The 16,397-nt window shown below is 46.6% G+C and overlaps 2 protein-coding genes across 2 annotated transcripts; both read left to right on the plus strand.

Annotated features, from left to right (window-relative positions):
* Positions 1-340: 340 nt before the first annotated feature.
* On the plus strand, positions 341-6,614 carry LOC146260337 (uncharacterized). The gene is made up of 8 exons (XM_084671075.1): positions 341-667; positions 1,177-1,225; positions 1,339-1,429; positions 1,556-1,592; positions 1,825-4,153; positions 4,575-5,854; positions 6,135-6,207; positions 6,407-6,614. The coding sequence occupies exons 1-8, from the start codon at positions 614-616 to the stop codon at positions 6,556-6,558; spliced, it is 4,065 nt and encodes a 1,354-aa protein (XP_084527201.1). The 5' UTR covers positions 341-613; the 3' UTR covers positions 6,559-6,614.
* Positions 6,615-9,399: 2,785 nt separating this feature from the next.
* Positions 9,400-16,131, plus strand: LOC146260338 (uncharacterized). The gene is made up of 8 exons (XM_084671144.1): positions 9,400-10,158; positions 10,668-10,716; positions 10,830-10,920; positions 11,047-11,083; positions 11,299-13,621; positions 14,043-15,322; positions 15,603-15,675; positions 15,879-16,131. Exons 1-8 carry the CDS (start codon positions 10,105-10,107, stop codon positions 16,028-16,030), a joined length of 4,059 nt encoding a protein of 1,352 aa, XP_084527270.1. The 5' UTR covers positions 9,400-10,104; the 3' UTR covers positions 16,031-16,131.
* Positions 16,132-16,397: the final 266 nt, after the last annotated feature.

Consider the following 16,397-nt stretch of genomic DNA (forward strand, 5'->3'; position numbering starts at 1 on the left):
ACAACAACAATTCTATTACCTCTGAAATATAGCCAACGTGTTCTGTGTGTTTCATTCTGTAGTGCAAACAGTACCATCTTTCCAAAGAACCACATATTCTGATACATCTCCCATTGATCATCATTATTATTCTCTGTAGCGGTGTTAAAGTTAGACACTCGTTACACATACATGTAAGCGCACGCGTGCGTGTGTTAATAAAGATTCAGTCTTTATTTATTGTTTTACAGCAAAGCTGATTTCTCACTGTGTGGTTTATTACGTGAAAGTAGTATTTGGATAGCACTGGGTACAGGACGTAGAATCGCTGTACAATTCACACTGTAAAAAATGTCCCTACCAATTCGAGTAAAGTGGGAAACAACCCGCGAGTAGTTATTTAAAAACATCCCAATCGTACCTATTTGTCAAAACGTCGGGCCATTGTTTTGGAAAAGACGCCGCGCTATTTAGACATGATGACGTCATGGGGCATAAAGGGATTGTGACGCACTTTACCAAATGATATAAAAACGACTTGCAAAATCAAACCTGTCAGTGATGAAAGAAATGTTCATCACAAGGCAAAGGAGTCGTTTGAAAGAGTTTGCCATTCATACTGAGTCAGTAAAACATGGATGAAATCCCAAAACAGAAAAGACAACAAGAACGGAGGCCTAAACAGAAGGTAAGTAAGTGGGTTAAACCTTCGGGGTTTAGGTTGGTTGAGGGGCAGTTCTATGGGCGTATGTAAAGCCCTCTGTGACATGCTTGCGTGTAAAAAGGGCTATACAAATACATTTGATTTGAATATGGTTATTTATCCTAGTAGCTAAAACGATGAAAACACACGAAAATGTTTGATTCTTCAGATTCTTTAGAATTTCATTTCTGTGAGTTTAACTGTTGTGTTTAACAATGTGACTTAACTTGGATACATAGTGTAGATCTAGTTATATTTCATATTTCCAAGTCATTAACTTGGATACATAGTGTAGATCACAGACAGAGAGGTGCCTTGAACAGAAATTATTTTAACTTTTGATATGACTTGGAAATATGAAATATAACTTTTGATATGACTTGGAAATATGAAATATAACTTTTGAAGTCATATCAATCTACCTCCATGTCTCCAAAAACTCTGATAACTTTCTCTGTTACTTTGCCTTGCTAAAGCGTTTGTCTTGCCTGCAGATCAGGGTTACATGTGTGAAGATGCCTCCCATGTACCAGAGCAGCTACCGTGAGTAATCGGTTTATTAATGTATCAAAAGTACAACATTCATGATTGAATTATCACTTTCTATCAAGAGAGAGGGATCCACCAATCACACTGTGACAATCCTCGACATATAGGTGTTCTTCCACCAATCAAAATCCAATCCCGCCCAGAGGAACCAATGACGCTGGACGAAATTCCAGTGTCAGAGGCCATGATGTCCCACCCGTGAGTGTCCCTGTTAACGTCCCCTTTAGGCTACTGGTCTGTTGAACACAATGTTAAGATGTGTCGTTAGTTGTCATTGTACTGTATAGAGAGTCAGTAACACATCTGTTCTTGTTCTTGTTACAGTCAGTGGAGACTGGTCAAAAAGGTCCTGTTGAGAAAGGTAGATAAAATCTTTAGTTTCTAACTCAAAATACTTTTTTACTCAGCTTGACAATAACTATGTGTACTGTATCTGAACTGCGATTGAACTTTCTCCCCTTTTTTCACTCTGCCTGTTTTCTCTCCTCTCTTTCCATCCTTTTCTGTCTCTTCCCCCTCTCACCCTCTCTGTCTGTCTCTCTCTCTCTCTCTCTCTCTCTCTCTCTCTCTCTCTCTCTCTCTCTCTCTCTTAGAACAAGAGTATCGCTGAGCTGCAGAAGCGCTCAGAGGAGATGATGGAGTGGGTTCTCCAGGTGGCCAATGATGGGGTTCTGCCTGCCATTGCCCTTTACCAGGTCCACCTCCACCAAGACCCTCTGTCTTCCGCTACCTCCTACAGCAGCGGCATCTCGACAAGGAACAGGTCTTCTTCGTCTCCTCTTTTGTCCAAGGACCGGGCCTCTTCTCAGGGCTCAGCCCAGCCTGATGTCCCCGAGGGGATCATCTCAGAGAAGTCCCACCCCCTGCTGGAAAGCGGGCTGGGATCCAGGCCACAGGACAGGCTATCGAGCGAGAGGCCTCCGACACCCCTTCACCCCAGTAGGTCCACAGAGGAGGATATCCTTGCCACGGCATCCCTCACTGTGGCAGAGGTCATCGCCATGTTGAAGGGAGTGATGGCGAGAGACAGGGAAGAGGCGAAGCTGTCTGCCATTGTAGAGGAGCTCTGTGACTCGGCCATGGACAAGGTGATGGACGAGTTGGTGCTTCACCACCCGGGCAGCTCCTTGTCTGAATTCTATTTGACAAGTATCTCTGAGGACCTGATCCTGAACACCTGGCAGGACGCCAAGGAGAAGATCCAGGTCCTCGCCGACATCCACATGGACGCCGTCAACGAGCAGATGCCCCCGCGGCCCCTGTTGTCTGCCAACAGCAATACGTCAGAGGTCGTCTTCCACAGGGAGAAAAAGGAGGCTGAGAAGATGGTGTCGTTCTTCATTGGCAGTGTGGCGGAAGCCCAGGAGATGGAAAAGGCTATGACATCGCCCAGGCCCAGCTGTGTGACAGCGGTATTGACCGGCTCAGGCCGCAGCTCGGTCAGCAGCATTGGACTCGTCAGATACGATAGCGAGCCTCACAACCCCTCCACCCAGATGGAGAGCCTCTCTGGCATCCTGTCCCACCATGCCCTCTTCCAGAGACAGGGCGTTTTCACCACAGAGGAGAAGCTGGAGCTGGTGAGGCGGTTGGGGGGCATCCTCCAGGGGATAGTGGCCAGAGAAAGACGCTCTTCCCTGAACCATCCCCAAGACGCCGACACGGCCTCCCTGCCCCAGAACATCTCCAGTGCCTGCACCATCATCCACCTTGTTCTGGAGAACTTCAGCGCAGCAGCGGAGATGATTACAGAAGGAGAGGTGGACTTCCTGCAGCCACGCGGTAATGACTTCACCCTGTTAGTGGAGTGCGTGAGCGAGTCCCTGCTCAGCCAGGTTACGGAGGAGGTGAAGGCCCTACAGAGGAGGAACCAGGGGGTCAGCAGCGGGAGGAGCAGCAGGAGGAGCCGCAGCCAGGGAGAGCTGCTGGGGAACTGGGTCAAGGGAAAGGAGGAGAAGGAGGCCTGCACACGCTCGTGTCAGGAAAGCTTCCTTTTCAGCACCCAGCAGGAGGAGAGGAGATCAGAGGAGGAGTGCGGCTCGGCTAGCGACGAGGAGGAGGAGGAGCAGCAGAAGGAGGAGGCCAGGTCAGCCTCCAGTAGCCCTAGCCCCAAGAGCCCTAGCACCAGGGGCCCTAGCCCCAGGAGCCCTAGCCCCAGGATCAAGGCAAACAGCCACAACCTCAACCTGACGGCTCACAAAATGCTGGACACTGTCATGCGGATGGCCTACTCCACCAGATCAGTCTCCAATGATGAAGACTGCGAAAAAGACAAAGGAGGCTCCTCCGTCGGGTTGTTGGACCAGGCTGAGTACGACCTGGGCCGCCTGCTCGCCTCTCACAACATGTGTACCAGGATGTTGCAGACGAGGATCCAGAGCTTCTCCATGGAGCTGATCGACCGCCTCTATGAGCTGCTCCTGGACACGCAGGTGGGACGACTCCCCTCGACAGGCCGCTGCCGCTCCAAGCCCAACATCCAGAACCCGGAGGCCAAGCAGCACCTGGACTGGGAGCTCTTCGCTCCGATGCTGTACAATTTCATCCACTTGGCTTTCAAGAAACTGATGGAGAACTTCCTTGGCCTGACCAACTCGCTTCCGGACGAATGTGTCCTGGTGAACGACCACCTCGAATGGATGTGTAAGAAGGACAGGACCTCCATCAAGGATGTATCTTGGGAGAGCAGCGACAGCAGTGACAGCGACAACAGCAGCGACCGCACGTCTCTGGAAGGGTCCCACTGCGTGATGCCGGGCCCCAGCCGAGGGACTGTGGGTAGGAACCGGCCATCTTCCTCTGCCAGCCAGGACCAGAGGAGGGCGCTAGAGGCCATTTCTGAGGTGTTGACCCTCAAAGTGGGAGGGGTCCTTCAGTGCTCCTGCAATGACCCAGAAAAAGTAATGGCCATTGTCAACAAAGGTAGAGAAATCTTTTACTCAATTCAATATATTGACCCCAAAGGGAATTTTCAGGTGTTCAGGTAGCCTAACTAGTAACACTGAGCACACTGTTACAGAATAAGTACAAATGATAGACTGCATTAAATGGAATGCTCTTTAGAAATAAAATGTCTCACCATGTCGCCATATTGCTGTTATTAAATGGATGTGTTTTACATGTTACAAGAAGTCCTCCTTGTGAAATTTTCCTTAACCTTTTGAGGTATAAGACCTCTGGAGTCTATATCTTTGCCATATAATACAGAGTTGTAAGTGCTACAGTACTGCTGTAGGTATAGTTAAGAACTATAATATTAATACTGTTTAAAGAAAAGTATAGGTAATAGCTATAGTAATACAAGGATACTTAAAAGTGTGAGTGTGGTTGTTTTTTGTGCCAGGCCTTGATGCTGAGTTCATGGCCAGGATCGCTGACCTTTGCAGGTCCTCCTCTGAAGCCACAACAGGAAGTCTCAACCCAGAGTTGAGTTCAAGTTTCACTAACCTAGAAGTAGGCCAGTTTGAGAAGGCCAATATTGTCCCCGACAACGACAATGTTGACCATGTTTGTGAATTCCATGAAGAGGAAGACATGTCAGATAGTCTGACCAAAGGCATCAACATTGCCAGGCAAATAAATACTACGGGGGATGGGAAAGATGATGAAGCTTCTGGTCTCCCTGAGGTGGTCCAGGTGCTTCCCTGGTTGCCCCCGAGACCCCCTGAGACCCCCTCCCTGCAAACTTTGGAGATTGGCATCCAGGAGAAGGTCTGGAAGCCCTCCGGGCCCAGTGCCCTACACCACCAGACCCTGCGGGACCTGCTGCATGGTCTTCTGGTCCGCCTGGCCCTCCAGGAGTCCCCCTCAACCTCTAGCACCCTCACCTTCTCACAGATAGAGGCAACTCTCCTCCAGGAAGTAGGCTGGATTCTCAAGACCCAAGATGGGATCAGCCTCGTCCTGGAGCACCTGCCTCAGAGCCCTTTCTACAGCGGCACAGACGCCCTGGACGCCATGTTGGAGGCGGCTTATGCTAAGCTGTTGCTCAGCGCTAACAGCAGCAGAGCCCTGCTCCGCTCCGCTTGCCATGGAGAAGCTGGAGCCATTTGTGGTCTGGCTGAGACCATCGCCAAGGTCATCTCCCGCCACGCCGAGGCCTGGCGCGCTCCTGCCGTGTCCGATCTTAGCGTCCATTTTGAGAAGGAGAATGCTATAAACTCTGCTGGCTTGGAAAAGGCCGGTGGAAGCTCCAGCTCCCTGTGTGAGGATGTGAGGCTACATGATGGACCTGAGATGGAGTCTTCTGGCTTGGGAAAGGCCAGTGAGACCCATATGGAGACTAAAGCAGATGGAAAGGTCAAGAAGACATGTGACAGATTTGGTTTGGTAAAGGCCAGAGAGTGTCCCTTCTCCTCCAGATCACCGGAAGAGCTCAGGGTCTCCAGGAAGCAGAGAGAGAGAGCTGCAGACCCAGGCTTGTTAAAGGCCTGGGAGAAGATCGACAGGTCTTCTGAGGAGACCTCCACCTCCCAGTCCTGCCACTCCTCCTCTTCATCCTCCAACTCAATGTTATCTCCCTCTGTGCCCTCCCAAACCTTCAACAGGTCTTCCATCTTCCATTCCAATCTGGGCCGTCTTGGAAAGAAAAAACTCTCCAGCCTCCAAAGATGGTTCACATTGGTAAGATGAAAATAACTCCACAAACACTGGCACTGGGTAGAACTGACCTTAACTGAGTCAAGGATAAGATGGGTTACAAGTAAGCATGTGTAGAATACATGATGTATGAGTTGTAAACATTAGATGTAATTATTTTGCAGACTTATTCATTCAAATCCAAACACGAGGGATTTGAACCTCTGACAGTTACAGTTAATGTAGTTATGTCCTGTCAACATAATGTAAAACATTTAAGAATTTAAAGGAATTATGTTTGTCTTTACTCTCCCTTCCACCCCAGATGAGAAAGAAGACCAAGGCTGTCACTGGAAAAAGGAAAAAACAAAAGACAGTTACTCCTCTCAACGGTAAAAGTGAGATTATGAATGGATATTTGTTCATTTAGGCTAGGCTTTAGTTGGCTCTCCCATCATTTCACACAAACACACACACACACGCAGACACACACGCACACACACACACACACACACACACACTCGTTGCAAGTAAATAGACAGTGCTGAAGGTGTGTGTGATGTTATGTCCTGTTGTGTGATGGTTTTCCATGTCCAGGCCCAGATCTTGCAGAGTCCTCCAGCATCCCAGGAGAAGAGGAACAGAAGCAGAAGCAGAAGAAGAAGAAGAAGTCTATTAAAGGCTTCTTCTGCAGGATCTCTGGAGCTCTCTCCAAGGTGTTCTGCTGTAGCTGCATGACTCACCAGTAGAGGGAGCTGCCTGCTTACTGACCTGACTACAGCAAGGACCTGTCACTTCCCACTCTGATCATTTTTTAAAATCACTTTTGATCTGTTTTTCATGAATAAAAAAAACCCTAAAAAACATTGGCATTTTGTTTACACCTCCCTTATAATCGCTAAGCTGTTGTGTTTTGGTTTTGTGACATCTCCATATCAGGATTTCAGCCACACAGAGGATATTTATTGTGGCACAGTACACAGCCACTTTACTTCAGTTTAAGACTGAGATAAAACACTAGCATTTCACACACACTAGCAGGGGAGAAACGGTGGAGTGTTCACACACCAATCAATATCTGTCACCAGGGAATCATGAATGTAATCACAAAGTTGAAGAAACCTTTTGAATAATGTCACAAATTACAATTTAACATTTCCATGACGATAAATATACATTTGTCCCAATGTCCTCATGTATGCTTCCAGTCTTGATCTTCACGTGCAGGCTTTGAACCAGTAAACTAGACCAGAGCATTTTAACATGCAAACTTTTAATTACAAATTGTAACTCAACATTTTTGTAGCCCAAGAAATGAAAGAAGATTGAATTAGAAATAGATGTCCCCAGTTCTGGATTATGTTTTGCATGTTAAAATGGACATTGTATATTTCATAATACGAGATCACATAGTTTTAATAAAAACACAATTGTGGTGCTGTTGTATGGCAAACCAGTCTGCCAGCCAGCCACAACACTGACCTATGGAAGCATGCCAAGTTTTAGCAAAGAGAAAAGAACAGTCATTGATTAGAATATTTTACAGTACAGGAAATAGATCTCTATGGATTATATAGTTTCAAAATTTAAGTTGTAACAAAGAATATACGACATTGACATAGATTCTTCATCTTTGTTGCTGACCTATCCATATCACATCTAACTTTCTAATATTATAGCTAAATGGTGTTGAGCCATTTAGCTCTAATATATGTCTACCAATGTTATAAAACAATGGTAGACATTTACATGGTTTCCACTTCAAAAGAAAGGACCAGAAATGTTTATAAAGTTAGAATGGTCTGTGAAAAGCAGAAAGTCTGCTGTACAGAATGCTCTGGTCTAGTTTACTGGTTCAAAGCCTGCAAGTGAAGATCAAGACTGGAAAGATCATCCTTGGTTCAGCATCACCACATCGAGAATAATAGGTTAAATACTATGTATATAAATACTATGTATATAAATATGTGTATAAAAACATGTCCAGTCTTTATCCAAAATGAAAATACAAAACACGTCATGCAGATTATCTATGATAAAATATAATAAGTCCAGTTAGCCTGTTGGAAGACAATTGTGATCCTGATTCATAAAAACAAAACGTTTGAGCTCTCAGGAACACATGTTGTATGTAGCAGCACTTGTCTGCAAACATGGTGCTCACTTGACTAAATGGTCACCACTCAACTCCTGTTGTAATGTTACTGTAGCTAATAACCAGGCTGAGCAGCAAGCTGGTCGAAAGTTTTACCTTCAACCATGAAGACAAGCAGAAGAATCCAAGGCTGCATGATGCACTTCACTTTGTTTCAAAAGAAGAAGACGGGCATCAGTGGTGTGTGCCTTCCACTTTTATAGCCATTTCATCCACCTTGCACTGACCAAATCGCGAAGCAGGCAAGAAATATGAAAATAATAATATAAATTGGGTTTTAGAAACCATAACAACTATTTGAATAAGGTAACTGACATTCACTGATAATACAACGTCAATTGATAATATAATACGATTTTCAACGATGCATTAAAATCATGCAAAGGTGGTAAAATGTGACATGTGATGAGCACTTTCCATGCAAATGTCCACACTAGGGACCCATTCATAGAAGCCTAGGCCTCGTGGTGTAAAGCACAGTAGGCCTATAGGCCTACAGGAGAGACATGGTGTTAAAAAGAATATAGACCCATTTTAAAGAGTTTTTTATTCAGACTCAGAATACTAAAGCCAACAGTCCATGATGACAGTTTTACAATATATTGTTTACAGTCCTCAAGTTCAAGTTTTCAAATGTACTGTAATTGTCAAATGTACAAAACAGTACAAGGTCAGACTGGGCACTGAAATTCTTAAGACAAGACAACGCAAGCACCTGGCATAACACAACCTAACATATAAGTACACAGAATATAATTTACATCTATGCTAAGCTTAAATAAGTAAAACTTCCTAAATGTACAGATAACAATAAATGATACACTATACTAACCCTACATACAAATAAAACCTATTACAACCCTATAACCTATTCTAACCTAGGTGGAGTACAGTGCAATAGTGCAAAATTACAGATAGTGCAACCAGCAGCTGAAAGTGACAGTGTGTAAGTAACTATTAAGAGGCCAATCAGTGACTATGTCAATGACCATACAGGAGCCTGATGGCAAAGTACAGTGAGGTACAGTAGTGCAATGTTACTGATGCAACCAGTAGCTGAAAGTGGCCGTGTTTAAGTGACTAGTGTGCAGTGAATCAATGGCCATATCAATGTGTAACCCAGGGTTACAGGGCACAAATTAATTACATGTAAAATAAAATTATTTATAAACAGTAACAAATAAATAACTATTATATTCACAAAGGTAATATGCAAGAGCTATTATTTATTTGTTTATTAAGAAAAGTGATGCTGGTGTGGTTTGGTCCCAGGTTGATGCTGTGGATCAATGTAGCCTACATATTTGTTTCATGTTTTTATGTTGGGATAACTTGCTGTTGGTGAATGTGCATCTTTCGGGGTGCAGGCGAGAAAGTTTGGGGTCTCGTGCGCTCTCGCGCGGAGAAAGGAAGGCTAACCGCAATAGAGGGAGACGAGAGAGAGACTAGAAATAAAAAAAGCGATTGGCATTTTACTGAGAAGAAAGAAAGAGACAAAGATATTGATTTAGTTATTGATTTAGTTAGCTAGTAATGTATGTTGTTGTTTTGTGAATGAGTATGGATTGAGAGAATATTAATTATTTTTGCTTAAAGCGAGGGTTTTGTTTTCCTGAATTGGTTTGTTTTAGCGGTTGGCTAGCCGACGAAGCTCTGCTACAGTAGGCCTACGGTTGGAGAACTATTAGCTGCCTTAGCTGTGTCCTTTTTTCCCCCTCCTGCAGATAAAGATTCAGTCTTTATTTATTGTTTTACAGCAAAGCTGATTTCTCACTGTGTGGTTTATTACGTGAAAGTAGTATTTGGATAGCACTGGGTACAGGACGTAGAATCGCTGTACAATTCACACTGTCAAAAATGTCCCTACCAATTCGAGTAAAGTGGGAAACAACCCACGAGTAGTTATTTAAAAACATCCCAATCGTACCTATTTGTCAAAACGTCGGGCCATTGTTTTGGAAAAGACGCCGCGCTATTTAGACATGATGACGTCATGGGGCATAAAGGGATTGTGACGCACTTTACCAAATGATATAAAAACGACTTGCAAAATCAAACCTGTCAGTGATGAAAGAAATGTTCATCACAAGGCAAAGGAGTCGTTTGAAAGAGTTTGCCATTCATACTGAGTCAGTAAAACATGGATGAAATCCCAAAACAGAAAAGACAACAAGAACGGAGGCCTAAACAGAAGGTAAGTAAGTGGGTTAAACCTTCGGGGTTTAGGTTGGTTGAGGGGCAGTTCTATGGGCGTATGTGAAGCCCTCTGTGACATGCTTGCGTGTAAAAAGGGCTATACAAATACATTTGATTTGAATATGGTTATTTATCCTAGTAGCTAAAACGATGAAAACACACGAAAATGTTTGATTCTTCAGATTCTTTAGAATTTCATTTCTGTGAGTTTAACTGTTGTGTTTAACAATGTGACTTAACTTGGATACATAGTGTAGATCTAGTTATATTTCATATTTCCAAGTCATTAACTTGGATACATAGTGTAGATCACAGACAGAGAGGTGCCTTGAACAGAAATTATTTTAACTTTTGATATGACTTGGAAATATGAAATATAACTTTTGATATGACTTGGAAATATGAAATATAACTTTTGAAGTCATATCAATCTACCTCCATGTCTCCAAAAACTCTGATAACTTTCTCTGTTACTTTGCCTTGCTAAAGCGTTTGTCTTGCCTGCAGATCAGGGTTACATGTGTGAAGATGCCTCCCATGTACCAGAGCAGCTACCGTGAGTAATCGGTTTATTAATGTATCAAAAGTACAACATTCATGATTGAATTATCACTTTCTATCAAGAGAGAGGGATCCACCAATCACACTGTGACAATCCTCGACATATAGGTGTTCTTCCACCAATCAAAATCCAATCCCGCCCAGAGGAACCAATGACGCTGGACGAAATTCCAGTGTCAGAGGCCATGATGTCCCACCCGTGAGTGTCCCTGTTAACGTCCCCTTTAGGCTACTGGTCTGTTGAACACAATGTTAAGATGTGTCGTTAGTTGTCATTGTACTGTATAGAGAGTCAGTAACACATCTGTTCTTGTTCTTGTTACAGTCAGTGGAGACTGGTCAAAAAGGTCCTGTTGAGAAAGGTAGATAAAATCTTTAGTTTCTAACTCAAAATACTTTTTTACTCAGCTTGACAATAACTATGTGTACTGTATCTGAACTGCGATTGAACTTTCTCCCCTTTTTTCACTCTGCCACTCACCTTTTCTCTCCTCTCTTTCCATCCTTTTCTGTCTCTTCCCCCTCTCACCCTCTCTCTCTCTCTCTCTCTCTCTCTCTCTCTCTCTCTCTCTCTTAGAACAAGAGTATCGCTGAGCTGCAGAAGCGCTCAGAGGAGATGATGGAGTGGGTTCTCCAGGTGGCCAATGATGGGGTTCTGCCTGCCATTGCCCTTTACCAGGTCCACCTCCACCAAGACCCTCTGTCTTCCGCTACCTCCTACAGCAGCGGCATCTCGACAAGGAACAGGTCTTCTTCGTCTCCTCTTTTGTCCAAGGACCGGGCCTCTTCTCAGGGCTCAGCCCAGCCTGATGTCCCCGAGGGGATCATCTCAGAGAAGTCCCACCCCCTGCTGGAAAGCGGGCTGGGATCCAGGCCACAGGACAGGCTATCGAGCGAGAGGCCTCCGACACCCCTTCACCCCAGTAGGTCCACAGAGGAGGATATCCTTGCCACGGCATCCCTCACTGTGGCAGAGGTCATCGCCATGTTGAAGGGAGTGATGGCGAGAGACAGGGAAGAGGCGAAGCTGTCTGCCATTGTAGAGGAGCTCTGTGACTCGGCCATGGACAAGGTGATGGACGAGTTGGTGCTTCACCACCCGGGCAGCTCCTTGTCTGAATTCTATTCGACAAGTATCTCTGAGGACCTGATCCTGAACACCTGGCAGGACGCCAAGGAGAAGATCCAGGTCCTCGCCGACATCCACATGGACGCCGTCAACGAGCAGATGCCCCCGCGGCCCCTGTTGTCTGCCAACAGCAATACGTCAGAGGTCGTCTTCCACAGGGAGAAAAAGGAGGCTGAGAAGATGGTGTCGTTCCTCATTGGCAGTGTGGCGGAAGCCCAGGAGATGGAAAAGGCTATGACATCGCCCAGGCCCAGCTGTGTGACAGCGGTATCGACCGGCTCAGGCCGCAGCTCGGTCAGCAGCATTGGACTCGTCAGATGCGATAGCGAGCCTCACAACCCCTCCACCCAGATGGAGAGCCTCTCTGGCATCCTGTCCCACCATGCCCTCTTCCAGAGACAGGGCGTTTTCACCACAGAGGAGAAGCTGGAGCTGGTGAGGCGGTTGGGGGGCATCCTCCAGGGGATAGTGGCCAGAGAAAGACGCTCTTCCCTGAACCATCCCCAAGACGCCGACACGGCCTCCCTGCCCCAGAACATCTCCAGTGCCTGCACCATCATCCACCTTGTTCTGGAGAACTTCAGCGCAGCAGCAGAGATGATTACAGAAGGAGAGGTGGACTTCCTGCAGCCACGCGGTAATGACTTCACCCTGTTAGTGGAGTGCGTGAGCGAGTCCCTGCTCAGCCAGGTTACGGAGGAGGTGAAGGCCCTACAGAGGAGGAACCAGGGGGTCAGCAGCGGGAGGAGCAGCAGGAGGAGCCGCAGCCAGGGAGAGCTGCTGGGGAACTGGGTCAAGGGAAAGGAGGAGAAGGAGGCCTGCACACGCTCGTGTCAGGAAAGCTTCCTTTTCAGCACCCAGCAGGAGGAGAGGAGATCAGAGGAGGAGTGCGGCTCGGCTAGCGACGAGGAGGAGGAGGAGCAGCAGAAGGAGGAGGCCAGGTCAGCCTCCAGTAGCCCTAGCCCCAAGAGCCCTAGCACCAGGGGCCCTAGCCCCAGGAGCCCTAGCCCCAGGATCAAGGCAAACAGCCACAACCTCAACCTGACGGCTCACAAAATGCTGGACACTGTCATGCGGATGGCCTACTCCACCAGATCAGTCTCCAATGATGAAGACTGCGAAAAAGACAAAGGAGGCTCCTCCGTCGGGTTGTTGGACCAGGCTGAGTACGACCTGGGCCGCCTGCTCGCCTCTCACAACATGTGTACCAGGATGTTGCAGACGAGGATCCAGAGCTTCTCCATGGAGCTGATCGACCGCCTCTATGAGCTGCTCCTGGACACGCAGGTGGGACGACTCCCCTCGACAGGCCGCTCCAAGCCCAACATCCAGAACCCGGAGGCCAAGCAGCACCTGGACTGGGAGCTCTTCGCTCCGATGCTGTACAATTTCATCCACTTGGCTTTCAAGAAACTGATGGAGAACTTCCTTGGCCTGACCAACTCGCTTCCGGACGAATGTGTCCTGGTGAACGACCACCTCGAATGGATGTGTAAGAAGGACAGGACCTCCATCAAGGATGTATCTTGGGAGAGCAGCGACAGCAGTGACAGCGACAACAGCAGCGACCGCGCGTCTCTGGAAGGGTCCCACTGCGTGATGCCGGGCCCCAGCCGAGGGACTGTGGGTAGGAACCGGCCATCTTCCTCTGCCAGCCAGGACCAGAGGAGGGCGCTAGAGGCCATTTCTGAGGTGTTGACCCTCAAAGTGGGAGGGGTCCTTCAGTGCTCCTGCAATGACCCAGAAAAAGTAATGGCCATTGTCAACAAAGGTAGAGAAATCTTTTACTCAATTCAATATATTGACCCCAAAGGGAATTTTCAGGTGTTCAGGTAGCCTAACTAGTAACACTGAGCACACTGTTACAGAATAAGTACAAATGATAGACTGCATTAAATGGAATGCTCTTTAGAAATAGAATGTCTCACCATGTCGCCATATTGCTGTTATTAAATGGATGTGTTTTACATGTTACAAGAAGTCCTCCTTGTGAAATTTTCCTTAACCTTTTGAGGTATAAGACCTCTGGAGTCTATATCTTTGCCATATAATACAGAGTTGTAAGTGCTACAGTACTGCTGTAGGTATAGTTAAGAACTATAATATTAATATTGTTTAAAGAAAAGTATAGGTAATAGCTATAGTAATACAAGGATACTTAAAAGTGTGAGTGTGGTTTTTTTTTGTGCCAGGCCTTGATGCTGAGTTCATGGCCAGGATCGCTGACCTTTGCAGGTCCTCCTCTGAAGCCACAACAGGAAGTCTCAACCCAGAGTTGAGTTCAAGTTTCACTAACCTACAAGTAGGCCAGTTTGAGAAGGCCAATATTGTCCCCGACAACGACAATGTTGACCATGTTTGTGAATTCCATGAAGAGGAAGACATGTCAGATAGTCTGACCAAAGGCATCAACATTGCCAGGCAAATAAATACTACGGGGGATGGGAAAGATGATGAAGCTTCTGGTCTCCCTGAGGTGGTCCAGGTGCTTCCCTGGTTGCCCCCGAGACCCCCTGAGACCCCCTCCCTGCAAACTTTGGAGATTGGCATCCAGGAGAAGGTCTGGAAGCTCTCCGGGCCCAGTGCCCTACACCACCAGACCCTGCGGGACCTGCTGCATGGTCTTCTGGTCCGCCTGGCCCTCCAGGAGTCCCCCTCAACCTCTAGCTCCCTCACCTTCTCACAGATAGAGGCAACTCTCCTCCAGGAAGTAGGCTGGATTCTCAAGACCCAAGATGGGATCAGCCTCGTCCTGGAGCACCTGCCTCAGAGCCCTTTCTACAGCGGCACAGACGCCCTGGACGCCATGTTGGAGGCGGCTTATGCTAAGCTGTTGCTCAGCGCTAACAGCAGCAGAGCCCTGCTCCGCTCCGCTTGCCATGGAGAAGCTGGAGCCATTTGTGGTCTGGCTGAGACCATCGCCAAGGTCATCTCCCGCCACGCCGAGGCCTGGCGCGCTCCTGCCGTGTCCGATCTTAGCGTCCATTTTGAGAAGGAGAATGCTATAAACTCTGCTGGCTTGGAAAAGGCCGGTGGAAGCTCCAGCTCCCTGTGTGAGGATGTGAGGCTACATGATGGACCTGAGATGGAGTCTTCTGGCTTGGGAAAGGCCAGTGAGACCCATATGGAGACTAAAGCAGATGGAAAGGTCAAGAAGACATGTGACAGATTTGGTTTGGTAAAGGCCAGAGAGTGTCCCTTCTCCTCCAGATCACCGGAAGAGCTCAGGGTCTCCAGGAAGCAGAGAGATAGAGCTGCAGACCCAGGCTTGTTAAAGGCCTGGGAGAAGATCGACAGGTCTTCTGAGGAGACCTCCACCTCCCAGTCCTGCCACTCCTCCTCTTCATCCTCCAACTCAATGTTATCTCCCTCTGTGCCCTCCCAAACCTTCAACAGGTCTTCCATCTTCCATTCCAATCTGGGCCGTCTTGGAAAGAAAAAACTCTCCAGCCTCCAAAGATGGTTCACATTGGTAAGATGAAAATAACTCCACAAACACTGGCACTGGGTAGAACTGACCTTAACTGAGTCAAGGATAAGATGGGTTACAAGTAAGCATGTGTAGAATACATGATGTATGAGTTGTAAACATTAGATGTAATTATTTTGCAGACTTATTCATTCAAATCCAAACACGAGGGATTTGAACCTCTGACAGTTACAGTTAATGTAGTTATGTCCTGTCAACATAATGTAAAACATTTAAGAATTTAAAGGAATTATGTTTGTCTTTACTCTCCCTTCCACCCCAGATGAGAAAGAAGACCAAGGCTGTCACTGGAAAAAGGAAAAAACAAAAGACAGTTACTCCTCTCAACGGTAAAAGTGAGATTATGAATGGATATTTGTTCATTTAGGCTAGGCTTTAGTTGGCTCTCCCATCATTTCACACAAACACACACACACACGCAGACACACACGCACACACACACACGCACACACACACACACACTCGTTGCAAGTAAATAGACAGTGCTGAAGGTGTGTGTGATGTTATGTCCTGTTGTGTGATGGTTTTCCATGTCCAGGCCCAGATCTTGCAGAGTCCTCCAGCATCCCAGGAGAAGAGGAACAGAAGCAGAAGCAGAAGAAGAAGAAGAAGTCTATTAAAGGCTTCTTCTGCAGGATCTCTGGAGCTCTCTCCAAGGTGTTCTGCTGTAGCTGCATGACTCACCAGTAGAGGGAGCTGCCTGCTTACTGACCTGACTACAGCAAGGACCTGTCACTTCCCACTCTGATCATTTTTTTAAATCACTTTTGATCTGTTTTTCATGAATAAAAAAAACCCTAAAAAACATTGGCATTTTGTTTACACCTCCCTTATAATCGCTAAGCTGTTGTGTTTTGGTTTTGTGACATCTCCATATCAGGACTTCAGCCACACAGAGGATACTTATTGTGGCACAGTACACAGCCACTTTACTTCAGTTTAAGACTGAGATAAAACACTAGCATTTCACACACACTAGCAGGGGAGAAACGGTGGAGTGTTCACACACCAATCAATATCTGTCACCAGGGAATCATGAATGTAATCACAAAGTTGA

Source organism: Hypomesus nipponensis, chromosome 13 (assembly GCF_054491055.1).
Source record: "Hypomesus nipponensis isolate SF chromosome 13, ASM5449105v1, whole genome shotgun sequence".
Lineage (NCBI taxonomy): Eukaryota > Metazoa > Chordata > Actinopteri > Osmeriformes > Osmeridae > Hypomesus > Hypomesus nipponensis.